The sequence below is a fragment of the Squalius cephalus genome (genome assembly GCF_949319135.1).
Source record: "Squalius cephalus genome assembly, chromosome: 25".
Classification (NCBI taxonomy): domain Eukaryota; kingdom Metazoa; phylum Chordata; class Actinopteri; order Cypriniformes; family Leuciscidae; genus Squalius; species Squalius cephalus.
The window spans coordinates 23,453,336-23,476,688 of NC_137146.1; the positions used below are offsets into that span (position 1 = coordinate 23,453,336).

The 23,353-nt window shown below is 36.9% G+C and overlaps 1 protein-coding gene across 1 annotated transcript in view; it reads left to right on the top strand.

Moving 5' to 3' along the window:
* Window positions 1-4,261: 4,261 nt before the first annotated feature.
* The window catches only part of apbb1ip (amyloid beta (A4) precursor protein-binding, family B, member 1 interacting protein), a 28,474-nt gene continuing 9,382 nt past the window's right edge, over window positions 4,262-23,353 (top strand). The window contains exons 1-6 of the mRNA XM_079863148.1: window positions 4,262-4,434; window positions 14,047-14,106; window positions 15,842-15,941; window positions 16,734-16,981; window positions 17,744-17,821; window positions 21,362-21,521. Coding sequence (XP_079719274.1) covers window positions 14,047-14,106; window positions 15,842-15,941; window positions 16,734-16,981; window positions 17,744-17,821; window positions 21,362-21,521 — 646 coding nt within the window. The 5' untranslated portion in view covers window positions 4,262-4,434. The remainder of the gene's footprint in view (window positions 4,435-14,046; window positions 14,107-15,841; window positions 15,942-16,733; window positions 16,982-17,743; window positions 17,822-21,361; window positions 21,522-23,353) is intronic.

Genomic DNA, 23,353 nt, shown 5'->3' on the forward strand with positions numbered 1-23,353 from the left:
AAGGCTGTCTACACAACAAAAAAAGGTCTGGTATTTTTCCCTTGTGAAAAAGAAGTACACTTTAGCATACTTTAAAAAAGGCATTTAATACTAAAATAATATTTGTTCAAGAGATATTTAAGTGCAAACTGTTTGCAATGTTTTTGGGCACTTAATTGCATGTACAATTACATTGAACTTATGAGTCCTTTTTGACCCACCAAGGACTAAGTACATCTTTATAGGTAATTTCATAATTAATTCTATTGTCTCTGAAATTTGATTAGTCTGCAGAATGTACAACAAGCATTTATGGAAAAAAAAAATGAAAATTAATAATACAAAAAAATATTCTATTGAAATGTGTATGTCATATATTTATTATTACAAAGTGCCCTTTTTAAAAGGCATGAAAGTGTACTCTCATAAACCTAAGTTAAACCTTATTAGATTACCTGCAAGTAGGCCAATAATTTAAAAATATATATACTTTTAAGATTCAAAACACTGCGAGTGCACATTTAAGGGTTTGCCAAGCTCTTCCTATGTTTAAGCTAAATATATCCTCCAATATAGGGATTTGATGCAGACAGGAATTCAGTGGCTGCAGTGCAAGGTTTTAATAGAGGCGTCTTCATGATTAATGGAAAGTTGTGTTACGACCAATGTCACCTTTGTTTGTGGTCATGTCAGTTTTTTTAAAGACACACAGGCTTTTGATTGTTTAAACAGCTGTTGTCTGTCATTCAGAATCTGTCACGCAGAAGAAAAAGTCTTAAAGGGTCAGAGTTTATTTGCTGGAGTTCAGCCGGCCATGCTATACACACATTTGGAGAGGAGAGACGGGAATCCAGAGCTCTTGGTGCCTGATAATTAAAGAGCTATCATTTGTATTTTCATGGATCTTCTATAGGGTGATGGTTAATTAAAATAAATATTCAAAAGCAAATGAAGCAAATTCTGTTATTGCTGGCTATAATGTTGCACTTTATATAATAACCAGTTTGCAATTAAGCAACAAATAAGACTAATAATGTATAAAATCAACTTCACATTTTTACTTTAAGACATCTAAGAGGGTTGTTTAAAAGACAATGTCTAAATGTCAAAATGATTTATTATCATTATTTTACTCATTTACGAATGTTTAGCCATACTGTTAGCTGGTTTGATATTCTGAGCAATTTTAGCACCATTCCTTTGATGATTTTATCTCAGATGATTTCAGCAGAGGGAGCTATTTGTATCCTTGAACACATTTGCAGACAGTATCAGGATTTAAAATGTGAAGTTTGAGATGCTAAGACACTTTAATTAGGCTACAGTGACGGTTAAATCTTTTTTATATTATAACGGCTGCTATATGAATGACCGTGTTGAATAGTACAGACCTATACAAGCAGAATAATGAGTTAACTGTGGCCAATAATGGTTTTTAAAGAGTGTATCCCCTCACACCTCACCATATGGGCTTTTGGAGTCAACTGAGACCTATAGTGTACTCTCTTTATAAAGAGCTGAAGTGTGTCTGTTCATTTTCAGACCAGGTCGTGACCCTGTTATGAGCTAAGCCTTCACTTTATGCCAAATGTGCCCACCTCTCCAGCTGTTTATAGTGGTCTGTTTCAAATCACAGCTTATAAATGTAACAGAGGGGATATCATCAGTTATATGAGAATGTATGTGCCTTTGTGATTGGAGTCACACAATCAATAAGAGCACACTGATATAAAACAGGGACTGACAGAAATCCAACGGCTGACAGATTCCACATCCTTAACTATGAACAGAACTGGATATAAATAAAGCACATGCTGAATTGGACTGAATCACCAAACTCAACACAGTGTTCACTTTTAAAGTCAACATAAAATCAACGGTAACACTTTACAATAAAGTTTCATTTGGTAACATTAATTAACTACATTAGTTAACATGAAATAACAATTACAAATTCTTCTATGCATTTATTAATTTTAGCTAATGTTAATCTCAACATTTACTAATCAAAATTTGTATCTGTTAGCATGAATTAATGCACTGTGAACTACCATGAATATGAACATTTTTGTTAACAAAGTTTAATAAATGCTGTAAGGAGATATAGCTCATTGTTAGTTCATGTTTGTTAATGCATTAAATAATGTTAACAAATGAGACCTTGTCTAGTAAAGTGCTACCAAATCAAATTTAACCCTATTTACTTTCTTGATACACATTTGTGTTCTTTTTGTGGACATATTGTCAGAACACATTATTTTATTTTTAGATGTTTAGTTGACTTTAAGATGGGTCAACAAAATGTGTTAGACATTTACTACAAAAACTACATGTCAGTAACTTACAGTAAAACCAAAAGAATATGGCATTGTTTTGGTTTATATCATGGTCTGTCTAAATACTCTTCTGATTGGCTGGAAGGTGTGCAATAAAACCGTTTAATGCACAGGTAGTTCCAAGTCAGTTTAATTACAGTTCTATATTAATGTGCTGATTTCTGGATGAAATGTGCACTGTAACGCAATTTTATCTCTTGCCATGGTGGCAACTCTCAGACAGGTTGTAGCCTAAAGCTCTCAGCAGCGATGTGGATTGATGTAATTGGCAGATGTGGTGCAAATTCAAACAAAAGTGCCAATACAAAGCAACAAAATAGCATTGCTTTACTAAATGGCCTTTAAATGGCAGGAGACATCGTGCATATCAAAAATAGACAAAGCAACAAATTAATATTATTCAACATATCCTATCCAACCCCCTTTGTAATCGTTAACATTTTCATAAGTAACTGTAATTTAATTAGAATTTTTTTGTAAATTACTCCACAACACTGCGCATACGTCACTCGGAGATTGCGCTGCACACAGAAACATTCAGGAGCACAGAAACTTGTTATCAACGCGACTTTTATTGATAAAATAGCTTCGTTACTGAATCGCTACATTATAGTTCTCAGCAACGATGGGGTAACATTGCTGGTTTTGAAGGAATTAAACTAAAAGCTTTGTTGTTAATAGAGAGAGATGCTGAACAGATGCAGGTAATTCACACACACACACACACACACACACACACACACACACACACACACACACACACACACACACACACACACACACACACACACACACACACACACACACATCTCCCATCTCTATCATACATATATAATAGCTTTAAAAGTTGTTAATGATGGCAAATGACCATGGTATAAGTGGGATAATCCACAGCTAGCTGTGCATTAAACGATTTGAATGCACTCCGCTTCCCGTCGGGTGGTTCTTTGCCTCCAGTCTTGCATTAAAATCACAGCTAGCCGTGGATTATCCCTTACGTAGCCTACATCAAAGATTTCTGGTCTCAGATGGTTTGGGTTGGTGTCAGTGTTGACTCGTGTCATGGCGGGTGGTCTGTTTTTCCAACAGAAGCTTCTAAAGAAAATGAAAAGGAAGAATAAGACCACATAATAAGTCCTAATAAAAGCAGATAATTGGTAGCAAATGATAGTTCCATCCTCTTTATTTTAGGAAGAGAAACGGTTTGATAAAGGAACCCTCCTTTCTGAGAGCCTACTCTGCTCTGATTGATCAGATGACCCAGTGTGTTGTGATTGGTCTACAGCTTATAGCACATGTTGGAAACTGTTACCATATCTGAATTTCAGCTCCAATGTTCTTCAGCACTTGATACACAGTAATGTGAACAGTAACAATGGCGTGGATTTACCGCATACTGTACATCCGAGCCCGAGTCCTTGTCCTTTTGAAGTGCATGTAAAGTGAATTATGCCACTTTAGGTTTGTGCAGGGAGTAAGACTGGAATTACTGACGACTCGTTTCAGAAGTTCACAATCGATTCTTTCTTTTGGGAGACAATAACTCAGTTTATCATGTACTTTGATCTTACAGCTATGTTACACACCACATGTGATGAAAAACCCAATCAAAGGGGCATTTTAAAAAAAAAAACAGAGTGCACCTTTAACTTTAATATTTATTCAGATTTGCTACTGGCTTCACAACAAATATCCACTAGCAAGTCCAGGTTTACAAAACTACATAGCTTCATTGAAACATGTATCATTACATTACCGAAAAAAGCAAACATGCATAACAATGGCATTAATCATTAACAGAGAGAAATGCTTATCAATCATTCACCAATATGTAATCTTAGGAGAAATAATAAACTTGCACTGGTTGGCCTGTCAGCTGTGCACTTGTGTGCCGCTGCTTTTCAGCGCCAGAAGGAATGCAGAGACAGGTTTAGACCTGAACTTCCGTGTGAGGCAGGAAGTAAGCAAACTGTCAGTGACTAACACACAAGCGTACAGCTCTCAGCCTGCCTCATGTGGGTTGGGTGGTGTCCAACCGTAAACAGGAAAGAGAGGCATTTTACTGAAAACGTATTTATGACCACATCACCTAGGCATTAAAGCTGAAAGATAAACCAAGGTAAGAGGTTTTTCCTCAAACAAATAGTATGGTTGACAACTAGGACTGGGTTCAGTGTGTTTTTGATTTTGCTCAAATATACCTGTTACATTTAACAATAATCAAAAAGGACGATTTTGTGGGAATATTGTGGTGTCTCTGGTGCTTAAGACTTGTCTAATTCCACTGTTATATAAATTGTTTTCAAGTATTAGTCATTTTAATGACTTTACTGACTGAATTTTATGAAGGAAAAAAGTTAACATGCTAGGATGTTGTACCTTGTATTTTTCTGATGATGTGAGTCAGTATATCTGATCATTGATTAGGGTCCAGATATGAAGATGGCATGGGCAGATTTGCTTCTGCTGATATGTTGTCTAATATGTTGGGACATAGGCTGATTTTCAATGCTTGAATGAATATCCCAGACTGATTAATTGCAAATTAAGTCATTATATTGTTGCGACTGGCCAGATAGTATATTTACACTGGTATTAGTACAGCACAAATAACACCACACCCATATCAGTGTGATATTATCATTAACTAAAAGACTACAACATGAATCCAATAGTTTTGGACTAGCCAATCTAAAAGTTGACAGATCAAAAAATCAAAATGGATTCTACTTACAGCTCAGTTCCCAGTTTTGTTGTTTCATTGTCTTCATAATCTTTAATCAAACTTTTTTCTTTTTTTTAATAGTCGTCCACAATTCTCTGAAACATCCAAGTTATAGAATCCAAACAGTTTATGATGGATAAAATCAAGTCTTCCAGACATTGTTTTCATTGTTTACTTGGAAATGTCACAGTATGGAAGTAAAGTGAGTTGGAAATGGCCTTTCATGTTGACTTGAAGAATGTATGCTAAATGTAACATTTATTCAAGATTGGAGTTTTAACTCTTGCTGTTTGGCTTGTTCAAAAACTGATTTATGTCCTCAGCTGTCTGGTGTCTCTATCAGTAATTACTCTATGTCTGTCTCATTTGGAATAGCACATGCTGTCAGTTCTCTAAATTAGCAAATAACAGTCATTTGTACAATGGCCACTGAAGTAAGTTAGTTTCTGGGCTGATCTATCTCATCTACAGAAAAAATATTCCATAAAAGTGAACTCCAGCAAATGCAAAAGTTCTAGCCTCAAAGCACAAACAGAGGTTTAGTGTTTCAAATACAACATATCACAAGTTAAAGTATACCAGCACTTTAACGGGAATCATAGAACGGCACACCAGCTGAACTAAAACACTGCCCAAGTGTTTGAGGAAGGAACAAACAGGAGACTGCTTTTCTATCAGGTTACCCCAAAGCCAACAGTCTGTCTGGGTCTATAATAACTGTTTTCCTTAGACTAAAATAACGGCTATAGAACGATAGCATCTCAGTGATTTTAAAAAGCATTACTGTGACAACATTAGCTGCTAGGCTATTCAGAGAACTGTGACTGAACTATTACTCTTTACTGAATCATGGAATGCTGTAAAATACATTGTTGAAACTAGCATTCAGTCCTTTGGTAAATGCTGACAAGTTTGCAGCCTCAACAGTGACATTTAAATGTCAAAAAGTCCTGTATATGGCAAATATTTAGTCTGTTTATAAAGGATTCAACTTGTATTAATGTCTGCTAAAGCAAGCACCACTAGTACTATTGTATTAGACAATGGTAAACTCCTTTTAATGTTACAGATATGAATGACATCTACATTTTTTTGTTGAAGAAAGATGTGCTATTAATTTTCTAAGTGATCAGACTTTCACATACTATTTCCACATGATACTATTATACTATGTCCTAATACTTATTTAAAAAATCCCATAAACTATATTTAGACACCAGAATATTACAGAGATTTTAGAGTGGACTGTTTTGGCTTGGCCAGTGCGTTACCACTTAGCCACCAATGAAATAAAAGGCCACTTAAAGAGAGTGTATTTAAAGAGAGTACACTTTCATGACTGTTTATTAACACACTTTTAAAAGGTGCACTTTGTAATAATATAAAATTGAAAGTTTTACTTTAGAGTACATTTTAAATCATTAAGTTTTAATAATCTTTTATAGTTCTTTGAAGAAGTACGTGTTGACTAACATAAAGCACATGTGAAGTACTTGATTATAATTTTAACTGTAGTGTCTTATTCAATATTGTATTTAGAGTTAAACTTCATTGAAACTAAATTGAAACTTCATCAGTATAAATGTAATGTACAAATTACAAATATATTTAAATACATGGCATACAAGTTTCAATAGAAATGTCATTTAAGTATGTTTTAGTTTGTCACAAATGCTTATCAGTACATTTGACAGTAAACTTTAACCATACATCAAAGACAATAGAAGTAATTAAATAACATATAAAGATAAAAACACTCTAAAGTTCAGCTGTCTGCATTTATTATACATTTTAAATGTAATACATTTTCATTTAACTGCAAATAACAAGAAGGTAACTCTCTAGAAACTTTCAGTTCACACTTAAGTATATTATTCTAAAGTATAGAGTTAATCAAATCAAACAGTACCATCGACAAAATTGAGAAGTTTCAGGAGACAGAATGTTACAGTTATCCTGCTTTGATTGCAGTATGACTAAAGAACTTCCTCGATATTTAATTTAAAACACATGCAATTGTAAAACAAAAGGAAACACTGAGTTAATTTCTTTTCCAGACCTGAAATCCAACAGAGATACCCTTGATATTGGAAAATTATAGTTACCATAACACTTAACAAAACAAAAGAAAATCATTCTTGAAGTAGAAAAGAGGAGGATATTGCGCTGCATTTAGAATGCCTGACCTCATCTCCTCACACATCTCAGTTAAATAAAGATTTACTCATCAAATCTACGTAACGTTAGCATAAATCAAACAGAACACGTGTATGCTTTAACGTGAGCATGTATTGATGATATATTGATGCATGTAGTAGTCAATTGTTTGGAAAAAGAAACATAAGAGACATATGAGAAGCACCGTATTGTGATAGCTACATAGAGATAGAGAGTGTCATCTGTTTCCTGTTGGAAACTTAGATGCTTTCAACATCTTGTGAGGGGAAGTTGCTGTAACCACTTCCCCATGTGTAGCAGCACACAAACAGCTCTCTGATTGGCTGCACGGCAATGCTTCATTTAAACAAGAAGACACAGCATTGTTCTACTCACAGGTGCTGGTGGTACAGACACTCCCCGCCTGGTTTGACATACTATCAGTTTGAAAAATGTATTTGTTTTTGAGGAGTATTGCAGCACTGCTCATCTTCGAATGAATATTCGCTTGTGTTGTATTGTTGTGTTCATTTAAAATCCAAATGCAAACTCAATATATACTGTATGTATATTTTAATTTTTATATAAAAAACAATTATTTCAGAATGAAAAAAATAAAGTAAATATTCTTAGATTAAATAAAAAAAAAAAACTAAAACTAGATGAATAAACCTTGATGTTGGCTTGAGAAAGTTTGAAGTATAGGCCTAATTGTAAAAGCTTGAAGTGTGAAATGATGGAGAGAGAGAGAGAGAGAGAGAGAGAGAGAGAGAGAGAGAGAGGTTACTCATGGTGGTTGCTAAAGGTGTTTCTATGTGGCTGCTAGGGTATTTAAGGTGGTTGCTAGGGTGCTGCTATGTGGTTGCTAATACTCAGGGTGGTTGCTAGGGTGTTAATGTAACTTAATATAATTAAACCTTTACATTTTCTGAAATAAATGTGAATGGTGCTTGGGCCTCACCATTATATAAGGTGTGGTTGGTGGTCGCCAGGGTGTTGCTAAGTGGTTGATAATGTGTTTTGAGTGGGTTTGGCAAAGTGCTCTATGATAATTTGCTTTTAATACGGATTGAATCCCTCCTTCAGTGTAATTCTATGGGATTTTTGTCCATTTTATTATCCACCAGAAGAAAAACTTACATCTCACTTAGAAAAGTACACTTCTTCTTGATTTGAGGAATTCATTCATTTCTGTAGCAAACAAGCTAGACGACTGTGTTTAAAAATGTTAACATGTGCATTAATTCAAAGCGGTTGCACAAATTATTTGCTGAATGCGGGAGAATAAGAAGGAAGTGGGACAGAGTTGGGTAGTTTGGGCCAAGATTACCGATACTGTTTGTCTTATTAAAGCTGAACTGCAGGCAGCTGGAATAATCAGCAGAGAATTTACTGTAACAGATCTGCTCTTTAATCCTACTGGCTCATACACATTAACTGTGAAAAAGGAATGTTTATTATATAACATTAACTGATTTATGCAGTTACTGTAGAAACATTACAATAGAATGAAACAGAGAATGATCTCTTTGCATGTAAGTCATACTTTCTGTAATATTGTACACTCAGGCTATACTAAGCGTTCATGGACAGGATTCTGCATGTCTTAGCAAAGAATGTGTAAAAGAGTTATGCAAGGCATGCTTTTATCTCTAGCCCCTGGATGGATATTGTGCAATGTTTAGCTTTGGGTTATGTTTTGTATGCACAGGTACTCTGCTCTATATTATCATCACAAACTTGTACGCTAATGTAACAAGAAAAAATGACACCATCCAGTTGACCAATTACAAAAGTTAGCAGTTACAAAAGTAGTTGAAGGCCAGATTATCCAGATGACAACATCCCCAGCTTACAAAAATACATTCTAGGAATGTTTTGCTAACATTATCATAAAGTTTTTGGAATGTTTTCTGAATGTTCAAAACGTCAAAACATTATTTCTTGGTTATGCAAATGTTAAGGGAACATTAATTTCTGCAAATATTATAGGAGTGTTACTTTTAAATGTCTGCACATTCTGAAACAAGAAGTAACATTTAAAAATGTTAGACAAATGAGTCTAAAACTTTTTCCAGAAAAAAAAAAAGATGTATAGATAATATTTTTGTGCCAAAATTTTAAGAACATAATTAAAGACCGGATAACTTTTGATTAAACTGTTTTTTTTTTTTTTTTTTTTTTTTTTTTTGTGTGTGTGTCTTGTTGTTCCTATGTGTTTGTTTCTTGCCCTTCAGTTTAGTTTAGCCTTGATAGTTGCAGTTAGTCTCTTTGGTAACTGATTACGTTCAGCTGTCGTTCATTATGTTTCCCTTATTAACTCTGTGTGTTTTGGTGATTGGATAGGACTGTATAATTTGACTTGTCTTAAAAGGGTTGTGACCACCAGGGGGCATCGATTAGAATGCAGACAAGATGTTCCGTTTAAGTGATTTATTGAAATAAAGGTTTAAATGTGTGTGGTTCTGAAACACAGATACAGACATCAATCAGTCAATGTAGACTCTCTATATAAATGTCAAATAGTTATTATATGTCTAGCAGGTATATAATAAAACAAACACAATCAAGAGATTAAATTATAGTTTTTGTTATGACTTAAATGCAGTGTTATAATAAATGCTTATTACTAAGCAAATACTGCAGAATTACTCCTTAAATAAACATTACACATTGTGCAATAACAAAAAACATTATTTCAATTGAGACACATAAGGCTTGCAGAGCAACACCTCCATTAATTAAAAACGTTCTCAATTAAACACACAAGCAGTGCGAAGCTCCGCCATTATACGACACCGAGCAGCAACATGTCACGACATTATTGTGAGGTAAAAACAACAACAAACTTCAGTATACTTACTGGTAGTTGCACGCACACAATACTTGGAACTCGTAAATAAGTACAGCAACACTATCTTAGATTATCTATACAAATATATAAACTGCACAGTCTTTCGACGCCAGCGCTATCTTCCAAACGTTTCCGAAACTGAAACTTAGGCCCTGTTTACACAAGAACGCTCGCGGGTGAAAACGTAAAAATATTTTATCAGATGTGCCTTTCGTTTAGACGGCGACGGCGTTTTTGGGGCTTAAAAAACGCAAAAAGGTGAAACCACCCTCCAGAGTGGAAATCTTAAAAACGCTCCACCGTCGCGTTCCCGTCTAAACGGTAAAAACGCAAAAGTCTGCTAGACAGTGAAGGCACCGATCAGTACTTCACATTGCCATCTAGCCGCCTGGAGAGCACACTACATTGAATTTCACACACTTTTGCGTCACCATATGCACGCAGATTTCCCCCACATAACGCTCCTCTAAACGCAGAATAAAAAGTGATCACTTTTGCGTTTTCTCTTCAGATCGTTTCCGTGTAAACGTAGCCTTAAACTGTCTGCTCCCGCGAGCCGCATAGCGCACTGACGCTTCTGATTGGCTGATTCTCAAGCAGCCAGTTTTATCTGCCTGAAAAAGGTCATCCTTCGTCACACTGTGTATAAGTACTCCCAATTTTGTCCTGTTCCTTTTGGGTTATTGTCATTGCTTACATGTGGTTAACGTGTTTATTCTTCTGAGATTCTCCTGTGCAATTCTGTTCATGGATTAAAGACTGTATCACGAAGACACTCGTTCGAGTTCGATTCAACCATACAAGGATGAGACCCTTAAACAGCTTTTCTGGAGTGATTCTTGGACAGATGCTGCAGATGAGGGAGAAGCACCGTCCCTTCGAAGAGTTCGTGGAGTATGCCTAATGGGTTTGCGGAGGAAGACGGCATCAACTCCGACTCCCCAGGACTTTCAACACTTTCAGCAGCCATCTCCCTGTCCGCTCCAGATATGGCTTGTCGTCCCAGCCTGGAGAGTCCTGGACAGCAAGAAAAAACCTCCGCCACAGACCTAATGACAATGCCTAAGCCCGGCACGGAACCAGAGCCTGAACCAGAACCTGCCACAGACCACGAGCATGAGCCCCCTCCAACCACAGAGTCAGAGCCAGCCAAAGAGGTAGTCCCATAGACAGTGCCAGTTGCCATATCTGTCCCTAGGCTGGAGCATATCGCCAGGTCCATCACAAAGAAAGTGCCGTTCGAACAGTCCACCCCAGGGCCAGATGAGGATCACTGACTCATTGAATTTACAGCGGAGACAACTCCCACCCTCTCCCGCACCCCTCAAACTCTCTCCTTTTCTGGTAAAGCTAGCTATGATTCTTGACAACCCAGTCCCGCCCACCCATTTTCCTACCCCCTTATTCCTGGATTCTATGCTGGTTCCTTTCAGTCACCTTGCACTGACCTTGTCCCACTGGTACCTCGCAGCTCTTCGACTCCGTCTTCGGCGCTGACTCCTGCAAGCTCTTTGGCTTCGCCTCGGGCTCCTTCACCACCTGTGTGGCTCTGTGAAGTGGAACCCTTGGCTACACCTCAGGCATCCAGGCCCATTATTCCTTTAGCTCCGCCGTGGTCTGCCATCACTCAGGCTCCACCGGGCACCCTCGTCCCTCCGGCAACACCTTGGTCTCTTGTCATCCTGGTTTTGCCGCAGACTTCCAGATCTCCAGCTGCGCCTCAGCAATCCACCCTGTCGGCTCCACCTGGTTCCTCCTTCCATCTGGTTTCGCCTTGGTCCTCACTCCCTTGCATGTCTCCCTTTTCTGCCAAGCCCCTGCCTCTGCCATGGAGGATTGGATTCAACCCTACAACTGCGGCACAAACGTTCTATTAATGTTACTGGAAGAATTTTTTTTTTTTATATATATAACTTTAAAATAACCTATTCAGAATGTCGGGGGAGTTCTGAGGTGTTCAAATAAAGTTTTCTAGGTCTGGCCCTAAATTACTTCAAAAAAGGTCTGCTGCGAACTTCACAACCTCAGTGTTTGATAGCCTTTACTACAGTATGAAAATTAAATATAATGATAATTTTAAGACTGGTGTTTACAAATTGGGAAACAAAATCTGAAACAGAACTATCATTTTACATTCAAAAATACAAAAATATACAAGTATATTTTGATTCAGTCTGTGATCTTTTTATTCATTGATGAAAAACTGATAACTGATTTGATGATGTTCAGGACTGAGAATGCAGACTCACAGCTGTATATAAAATAAAACAGACAGTCAGATGTTGCGTCTGAAAACACATACTGTAAGTAGGTACTACATTTGGTTTGAAACTTACTTCAGGACCGTTAAAAGCAAGTTTGTTCTATATAGCATGAATATAGGTATGAATGAAATTCTGATGTACTACAGTACATCCGCCATGTTGTCATTGTCACTTGAACTGTCAGTTGCGTCGCTTAACTTCCAAACATAAATCCTCTCCTGTGGCCTCATGGGATGGTAAAATGTCCAATGAATTCACACTTCAGAATCTCGGCGGAAGTAGTAGGCCACCGGGGTACTTTTTTTTAATACTATGTTTTTGGACATAATACTCTGTTGGCGTACTGTTTTCTGCATATATATATAGTAGGGAAGTAGGCTATTCGATTTCATACGCAGCAAAAATATTTGCATGCACGCATGTTTACTGGTACTTCATGTCATCACTTTTCACAAGTTTGAAGCAGTGAGGGCCAATTTAATCTTAATCTGAGGGTCATGTCAAATTATTCTCACACCACATTTGCACCACAGATCACCAATTCAAGAGCCCTGGTCTAAAAAAATATGTAAGGTACACTATACAGTAATGTCTGCCAGTCATGGCAAAATAAACAGGCAGGGTTATCAGGACCCCAGAATAAAGTGGAGGATAACCCTGCTCATTGCCAAGTTTAAAAAGATGCATTTTCGAATTAATACTGTCCTCCATAAGTTATTTTCATTGTAGCATTTGAAGTAACAAGACAATGATATTAAAAAAGAGAGAGAGAGAGAGAGCACATAGTGACATGAAGTATCAGTTTAGTAGTCATTAAATAAAAATATTTGGTTAAACTTTATTACAAGGTGACATTGTTACAGTGTAATTACACAATTAAAGGAGAACTCCAGTCAATTTTAACATTGAGCTAATTTTTTTGTAAATTTGGAGTGCTGTCAATACAGAGAACAACGACAAAAATCGGTGTTGCCTACACCGTGTTATCCTCTTTTTAAAATTTGCACCCTGTTGACTTAAATGGAAATAACATCATTTTTATTCATATCTTGCACATTTACTGCAGTCAGATTCACCGTGTTCACTCTGAAGGAATCACTCACATGGCTGGGCACTTGTAATGACACATCAAGGATGTTAAGAGGCTAAAAGCAGGTTTAAAACTTGCCCCATTGAAGTCAACAGGGTGCACATTTTAAAAAGAGGATAACACGGTGTAGGCAACACCGATTTTTGTTGTTGTTCTCTGTACTGACAGCACTCCAAATTTACAAAAAAAAAATTAGCTCAATGTTAAAATTGACCGGAGTTCTCCTTTAAGTACTGAGTAATATTAATTAACTACATGTACTATAGGGTTATGGTTTGGTTCAGAGTTAGTAACTTGTAATTATGCATATACTTCTTGTATTTTCGTATTTTCCATTCACCACTTTAGAAGTTAACACAGATATGACGACTTCAACTTCTGAGAACGCTGGAAATGTGAAAAATAAGGGTCAATTGACCAAACAGAATTTATTATTCCAGAAAGTATTACATATGGACATGGTAATAAATAATAAATGAAATTACACTGAAAATGTATTTGTATTTACATTTAATTAATGTGTTTGGTTTCTGTGCTTCAGTTACATTATTCACAGTCTTTAAACAGAGTTTTTCCCAATCCTGTTGTACGACTTGTTCTAAAGATGTTAAATTCTCATTGCCCAACTATTCTTGTTTTAGATGGATGACATTGATGCCATGTTCAGCGACATGCTGCAGGAGATGGATCTCCTAACGCAGGTAAGTTTCCTATGGATACGTCTCATATCCTCCAGACAGACAACCTAGCTAATCAGTGCCATGTGTGCTTTTATGTGTTTCTTAAAGCAGAAGCAAAATAATAATAATAATAATAATAATAATAATAATAATAATAATAATAATAATAATAATAATAATGATGATAAAATACGGAAATAGCTTCATAAATAGTAACATTTCTAACATGAAGCTTTCCCCAAATTTTCATTTTATGTTTATGGTCACTTCAACAGAAGACAAAAGTTATCTCCCATTCAAACAATGGCAATGGTCATTTTTATTCAGTTCCAGTAATAAGATGTGATGACTTTGAAATTTACATATTTTCTCTTTATGCAGTATAACTGATGGCCTACATGTGAGCCAGCAGCTGCAAATAATTTGAACCCAAAATAGGGAACAAAAGCAGGAAGCACACATACAGTATTAACACTGATATATACAGGGGTTGGACAATGAAACTGAAACACCAATACACCATCAGTTTGTCTTGGGAATGACAGATATAAGTCCTGCTCAGTGGCTAGAGGGATTTTGAGCCATTCCTCTTCCAGAACAGTGGCCAGGTCATTATGTGATGCTGGTGGAAGAAAAATTTTTTTTTGCTCCTCCAAAATACCCTAAAGTGGCTCAAAAATATGTAGATCTGGTAAATGTGCAGGCCATGGGAGATGTTCAACTTGACTTTCATGCTTATCAAACCATTCTGTCACAAGTGTTGATGTGTGTATTGGTGCATTATCATGCTGATACACAGCACACCTTCAGGGTACAATGTTTGAACCATTAGGTGCACATGGTCCTCCAGAATGTTTTGGTCGTCCGTGGCATTGACGCGCCCATCAAGCACAGGGAATTCCATGATTATCGCAGCCCAAACCATCACTGATTCACCACCGTGCTTCACTCTGGGCAGAAACAGTCTGGGTGTAAAGCCTCTTTGGGGCTTCTCCCCATAACTTCCACGGATGTGGGAAAGACAGTGAACGTGGACTCATCAGAGAACAATACATGTTTCACATTGTCCACAGATAAAGATGTGCACTGTTGGCACAAATGAAACCGACATTTGGCATTGGCACGCGTGACCAAAGGTTTGGCTATAGCAGCCCGACCATAAATATTGACTCTGTGGGCCTTGAAACTAACAGTTTCAGGTGCGCATTTAATTCTGCAGTGAGTTGGGCAGCTGTGGTTTAATGTTTTTTGAATACAACCTAGGTTAGTACCTGGACATCCCTTTCAGACAGCTTCCTCTTGCGTTGACAGTTACTCCTGTTGGATGTAGTTCGTCCTACGTGGTGGTATGCCGACATTACTCTGGATACTATAGCTCTCAATACACCAAAGACTTGCTGTCCTGGTCACAGATGAGCCAGAGAGATGCACACCAACAATTTGTCCTGTTATGAAATCTGATATGTCAAGTCATATGTATAACAATATGTATCCCATTATGTTGTGTGGATTGCAATATTTTATGGACAGCTGTGCTATTGCTCTGCTAATTCAACCTTCACACTCTGCTTTTACTGATGAAATGTAAAGTCTGTAAAGATTAGCAACCAGGCCACGCATATCTGAAACATCTCTGTATGTCACATTTACATGCTAATATGATAACAGTTGCTTTGCTGTTATTTCTGTTATTTCAAAAATAGCTTCCATATTTGTTATCTATCATTTGTCTTGTTCCTCATTTGTCTTTTCACAGAGTTTGGGAGCAGAAGCGGAGTCTGCACCTTTGCCTCAACCTCCCTCCATTCCTGCCCCCCAGGAAATGAACTTTTCCATTGGTTTTACAGATTTTAATGGTAAACAATATTTCAACCTAATATTTTTCACCAGTGTCTGCTTTCTTACCACATTATTTCACCTAAAGGTTTCAATTCGTCAATTGTGTTGAAACATTTGTGAGAAAATTAGCGATTAATTAACCATAAAATTGCTTAAAACTATGTCTGATGGCAGCTCAAAGGTGCACAGATAGGGCTGTTTGAAGTGGAGAATGTTTATCTATGTTATGTCTGCAATTAAGTCCTGAATAACCCACTTATTGACCTCATCAAGCTCAAAAGTTCAACTCTGTTATAGGCAAAACAAAAAACACAAGAAGATTAACTGTAAATACACTGTAAAAAGTGGCAGCCTGCAATTTTTACCTGCTATTAAAAATCTATTTATATTTATATTTCTACCTGATTCAACCCATACATTTGTTTTGTTGGTATACATGAATGTATATAGGTTTGTTCAGTGATGTTAAATAATATTTTTTGATTTAGATTAAATTAAATTAGGCAGTAAATATGTAATTATTATTGTGATGCATCAACCTTGGATTGGGGGTACTAGTTTAGGATCACTGATATGATGTTATGTTTTGGGGTGGACCTTCATGCTTACTTTTTTCCCCCTAAAAATACATTCTCGTACAAATCACATCGTACAAATTCATATGAAATTGCCATCTCGCAATTACTGTACCGTAGTTACTGTAGATAGGATTGTAATTTCTTGTTCATCCCCCATCTTTGGGTGCTCTGTATGTTGTCAACAACGTGATGTTCTTGTTTCACATTGTTACACTATATGTTTCTCTAAAGCATCCCTGCATGAGATGGAAGACAATGACTTAGATGCCTTGATGGCTGACCTGGTTGCAGATATCAGTGCCACGGAGGAAAAGTTTGCCACAGACAGAGATACGTCAAAGGGGTCAGCTCCATTTGCCCCAATACCCATACAGCCTCAGAGTAACTTTGGCCTTTCAGTAACTGACACCTCAAAACCTGCAACTTCCTCCAACTCTATTGCAGCTCCGCCTCTACCACCCGCCTCTAAACCATCAAAAGTAAGTATCATTATAAATGGTCCGCACACCCACAGGCCTCATGTGGTTAACACATCTTTAGCTGAAGGTTACAGAGTTTATTTTAAAACCTGGCCAAACAACAGATGTGAACAGATATAATGGAATTTAAGTGCAGCCAATGCTGTAAAACTGCATTAACTTTATGAAGTATGAACCCTGTCTACAATTTTCATCTCTACTCTGCATGTAAAAAAAGCCTAACCATAAAATGTAATTACCCTCATGATTGCAACGTTAGCTCAGCCGGATATTCACTGAATGTTATTTTATGTCTAGCCCAGTGCTTGAAGGAATGTACAGAAGGAGACGGCTTTCTAATGTAGATCAGCTCTGTTTCACAACCTTAAGTGAGATGCCAACCTAGCAAGCACATTAAGGCATTACAGACATACTCCCGATGCAAAGGCTGTTTAACAAGTTGGGCAGAATAATTATATTGTCTTCTCAGCAAGAATTGTGTACATCCTAGAATGCCTTGCAACATGCTATTACGAGGAGCGTTCTAAATTAGTAATTTATGATGTTCCATTTCAGTTAAGATACACAATGCTCTCTTACTTCTGTCATTTTTAGATTTAATCTGTAGAATCAGAGTAAGCCTTGCATTTCCCATATGTAGAGCCTTTTTACGCCACATTGATTCCATGAAAACTTAATTAAGATCAGAATCAGATCACTCCAAAAATCATTGATATGTATTGTTATGTCTGTTAGGTAATTATCATTTTGTATCCCCCCCAGGAAGAACAAGAGGAACAGATCAAAGCAGATAAAATCAAGCTTGCTTTGGAGAAGTTAAAGGAGGCCAAAGTGAAAAAGGTAAGCGATGCAGTCGTTTTAATATTTTTTTTTTAATCTTGAATGCACTTCAATGGTTTTAAGAATATTATTCAGTGCATTTCTAAAACAGCTGGAGACAAGAATGTGAGTCATTTAACTGCAAAAATATAGGCGCTTTTCATGGCATCGTTCAATGCTGTGCGGTAGGAATGTCTGGCTGTGTAAGGAGGTCTGGGTGAGCAGACATCCACCACATTGATCTATTTCTAAAACAGATCAATGTCAATGACATCATGGCATTCTAAAACATGCTGTACACAGGAACCTGCTGCACGCTTGTTCAGAGTGACATTTGTTCATGCACAACCTCATGTAAGCCCAAAGAGGCCTTACATAGAACATCCCTTAAAGGATTAGTTCACTCACCCCCACGTCATCCAAGATGTTCATGTCTTTCTTTCTTCAGTCGAAAAGAAATTAAGGTTTTTGAGGAAAACATTCCAGGATTTTTCTCTATATAGTGGACTTCAATGGGGTACAATGGTTTGAAGGTCCAAATTGCAGTTTCAATGCACCTTCAAAGGGCTCTACACGATCCCAGCCGAGGAATAAGGGTCTGATCTAGCGAAACAATCGGTCATTTTCTAAAAAAACATTTATGTACTTTTTAACCACAAATGCTCGTCTTGCACTAGCTCTCCGATGACATAGGCGGAAGTACCGACCTAGTGTTTACAAGGTGAACGTGCAAAGACTAAGTAAAACGCAAATTACAAAAAAATAAAATAAATAAAAGGTAAAACAACGATGTCGGACGATTTTGAAGTTGGAGGAGAAAATTTACCTACCCTAACTTTTTTAACCGGAACACGCGTGACCTTTCAACGTGATTACGTAATGTGTGGCGCATCACAGAGCTAGTGCAAGACGAGCATTTGTGGTTAAAAAGTATATATATGTTTTTTTTAGACAATGACCTATCGTTTCGCTAGATAAGACCCTTATTTCTCAGCTGGGATCGAGTAGAATCTTGAAGCTGCATTGAAACTGCAATTTGGACCTTCAAACCCCTGTACCTCACTGAAGTCCACTATATGGAGAAAAATCCTGGACTGTTTTCCTCAAGAACCTTCATTTCTTTCCGACTAACCAAAGAAAGACATGAAAATCTTGGATGACATGGGGCTGAGTAAATTATCAGGAAATTTTAATGCTGAAGTGAACTAATCCTTTAAGAAAAATCCCACGATATCCTAGACATCAATAAGAATAGGTAGAGACTTTCACTGAGGTCAAACACTTCCCACATGTTTCTCCTGAGAAAAGGAGAAACCCTAACCCTAATCTATACCATAGTACTACAATTGTCTAATTAATTTGAAAGGAAATATCAACAATGTCTCAAACTGTATTTAGGTTTGCTAAAGTCTTCTATCAAGAGATCTGACACATTTCTAATCAAGATTGTTCCTAGTTCAATGTTGTAATACTGGAGACTAGATTCGGGCTCAACTCTTTTCAGGTCTCTGTTTTGACCAGGCTTGGTTCCAATAATTGGAATAGAATAAAAAAAAAAAGTACTATTAATACTATTAATAAAATACTATTAATATATTAGGCTGCTTTACATTGCTTTAACTATTTTAACGTCCTATTTCTGCCCCATGCAGAGTGAATCCAGCATTTATATGTAGATGTCACTTCCGAAACTTTGCGGCACACAACTGGCTATCGGTCCTCTTAGCTGCCTGAAAAACAATAGTTTTATTCAATGGATTATATAGGCTGTAGACTCGAAAGTGAGCCAAGACTGTTCCCTTGCAATCACTAAAACGCTGTCTCTTTATCAGTTCATCCCGATCTCACAAAGTTCCTTTATAATCAATGAAGCTGCCAACAACGCACAATATATCTCTTACTTACATTGTGTTTACATTCTGTTTGTTGATGAGAAGTTTAGTGAGCCTGCATACCTATGCATTGAATAAAAATGTTTTCAGTGAGTTCTAACTCAAACCTCTTCAGGGGCCAGTTGTGTAAACTTAGATGATAAGTGAAGACTGTGTCTTAAGAACTAGTCTGACCTACTAGCAATTAGTTAGGGCAAATCAGTCTTACTTTTGAGATTCAAATTAGACCAATCTACCTTTTTATGTAACTGACTTATGAAAAAAGTTATGACCAGTCTTGAAGAAAAAAATTAGATGCCTAACTTGTAAGACTAGTCTAAGCAGTTTATGCAACTGGCCACTCTCTTGACTTGAAATCAACCTACTTCAGGTTTCGGTCTTGACTCGGACTCAACCCTCTTCTGGTCTCTGTCTTGACTGAGACTCGACCCTCCTCTGGTCTTTGTATTGACCCGGACTTGACCAACTTCAGATCTCTGTCCTGACTCGGACTTGACATTCTTCTGGTGTCTTTATTGACTTATTTTTCACTTCTCGGTCTTGACTTGGATTCAACCCACTTTTGTGACCCACTTGTCACAACCCACTTGTCTTGACTTGGACTCGACCCTCTTCAGGTCTTGGTCTTGATTTGAACTTAACCATCTTCTGATCTCTGTCTTGACTCAGAATTTGCCTTGTTCTGCACTCTGACTCAACCCCCTTCAGGTCTACAGCTTGATTTGGACTCAACTTTCTTCAGGTCTCTGTCTTGACTTTTACCCTCTTAATGTCTCTGACTCAATCTACTCTCCACCTTGACTCAAAAGAGCTGATCTCAGTTACATAACTATCCAAATTGTTGTTAGAAACTTGTTGTTAGAAGTGTATTTGGACATAATTGTCCCATTTGTTGTTAGAATCGTAGTATATGTCAATGACTGCAAAATATGTGTCTATTTTTATGTCTTATAAGGAATATTAGGATAAACATCTGAATCTCATAAAGCCTAAATGACCTCTTCAGCAATAAAAGAACAAGCTTTGCACAATAATTGTTTCCACTTAAATGTAACTTTTTTACAATAAGCTGTCAGTTGCTTTCTTCTCAATAGATTAGTATATTAGTACACTAAATAGTGTGTCATGGGTCAGCCTGCTCTAAAAGGTCTGGTTGTAGGCTACATGACCCACACTGACTTAATGTCACAGCTGAGCGGTAAAGTTGGTTACTTAAAGTGCTCAAAGTGCACTGACTCACACCAATATGTTGTAATAATGGTTACAAGAACGGATTTAACGTTGCAACTATAACTGCAACAGTGTGAGACTTTAGAATGAGCTTAACTGATTGCTGATATTCAAGGATATCCTTCTGCAGTTCGCATGCCTTTATCAGAGCGTACAGTATCTGTCTTCACTGTCTTCCAAACATCTGTGCACAGACCCTGTTGAAAGCACAAGCATGGCTTGTCACCAGCATGTGATTATGATGGTGTTCCCACCAGGCTTCAACTAGTTTGTTTAGCCAGAAGTTCCACTTTGGTCCACTTTGCAGAATATTCTGGACAGGAACTGCTCACTTAAACTGGATGAAACCATCTGACCAATATGCAATATAAAGCATCAAAACCAAATGTGGTTATCCTGCTAATTGAGTTTAACCTTGATTTATCATTTGTTGTGATAGCTGGTCGTGAAAGTGGAGATTATGGATGGCAGCTCAAAGACTCTGATGGTGGATGAGAGACAAACAGTCAGAGAGGTGATGGACCAGCTGTTTGAGAAGACACACTGTGACTGCAATGTGGACTGGTGTGTGTGCGAGACCAACCCTGACTTACAGACTGGTGAGTATTATCCATGTACACACACACACACACACATACACCTACATGTCCATTCAGTCGTCATCAGCTTTAAAGGACTGGATTTTGCGAAGATGATGAAGTGTGTTTTCATTGGCGTGCTGACAGGCAGGCTCCGGTGAGCTCACAGTACAAAGCTGACGTACCACCATACACATTTACTCTCACACACCAAACGACAGGTGGGTTTAATTTACTGTCCCAGACACTGCCACTCAACCTCCCTATCAGGAGGAAATACAGTCCTAATGATCGAAATCCCCCTTTACTCTTTCTCCATCTGCTGTGAGGCTTCATCTACAGCCATTATGTTTGCTGTCTGGTAGCCAAATTTTAGATGAATAGACTTAAAGAGACTGGATTTTTCTGGCTATTCCATTTGTTTCCCTTATGAAAAAGAAGTGCACTTCATTGTATTGAATAGTGTACTCCAAACCGTATAAAAGATATTTAAAAAAAAAAAAAAACTGTACTTGGAGATAATATACTATTATTGAAATACAAGGCCACTTCAGTGTACTTAAAGAGTGTACACTTTCATGACTATGTTTATTAATACACTTAACAAGTGCACTTTGTAATAATTTCAAATTAAAAGTTTTATTTTAAAGTCCTTTTAAATCAGTATGTTTTAAAGGGATAGTTCACCCAAAAATGAAAATTCTGTCATCATTTACTCTCCCTCAAGTTGTTCCAAACCTGTATGATTTCCTTTCTTCTGCTAAACACAAAAGAAGATATTTTAAAGAATGTTGGTAATTAAACAGTTGCTGGTCCCCATTGACATCCATAGTATTTTTTTTTTCCTACTATGTAAGTCAATGGGGTCCATCAGTCGTTTGGTTACCGACTTTCTTCAAAATATCTTCTTTTGTATTCAGCAGAAGAAAGAAAGTCATACAGGTTTGGAACAACTTGAGGGAGAGTAAATGATAACAGAATTTACATTTTGGGTATTTTCATATGGGTAACCAAACAGTTGAGTAAAAAAACAAAACTATAGGAGTCAATGGGACCCATTAACTGTTTATTTACACACATTCTTCAAAATAGTAAAAACTTCAATGAATTAAAAACATAATGATTTAAATGTACTTTAAAGTAAATCTTTCATTTTGACTTTATTATAACGTGCACTTTTTAAAAGTTAAGAATGAGTCATGAAAGTGTGCTCTCTTTAAGTAAACCTTTTTATTATTTTATCAGTTATAATTTTTGCAAGTACAGTTTTTTTTTTTTTAAATATACTTTTAAGATTTATTACACAATTACACATAGAACATATGGTGGTGTAAAAAAACATATGGTGGTGTAAAAAAACATATGGTGGTGTAAAAAAACATATGGTGGTGTAAAAAAATAAAAAAAATAAATAAATAAAAAAAAACCAGCTGACCACTAATCTTAATATTGTGGGCGGTGCGCCTCCTCTTTAAAAACAAGTTGCCTAGGCAAAAGAGTGTGAGACAACTAGACAAACATTTCCAAAACAGAGTCAATGTTTAACTATGTTAAATATCTTTGGAAATTTGTTACACCCAAGTTAATTTTAGAGAAGTATCATCCTCGCATGATGATGTTTCCTACTGTGAGTGACTTATAATCATGAGAAAAGTACTGATGCGAGAACATCTGAACAGCTCTGACACACACAGTATCCAGCTTATTTTTAATGTAAGAATGAGCACTGACACTTTTGTAAATTGAATGTGTCTGGCTTCTGGTGTCATTGTTACGTCTGTTTAGACAGCAACATAGTGTCGGCCCAGATCCGGGCCACATCTGGTACATGTGGATTCCACTATTTTCTGGAC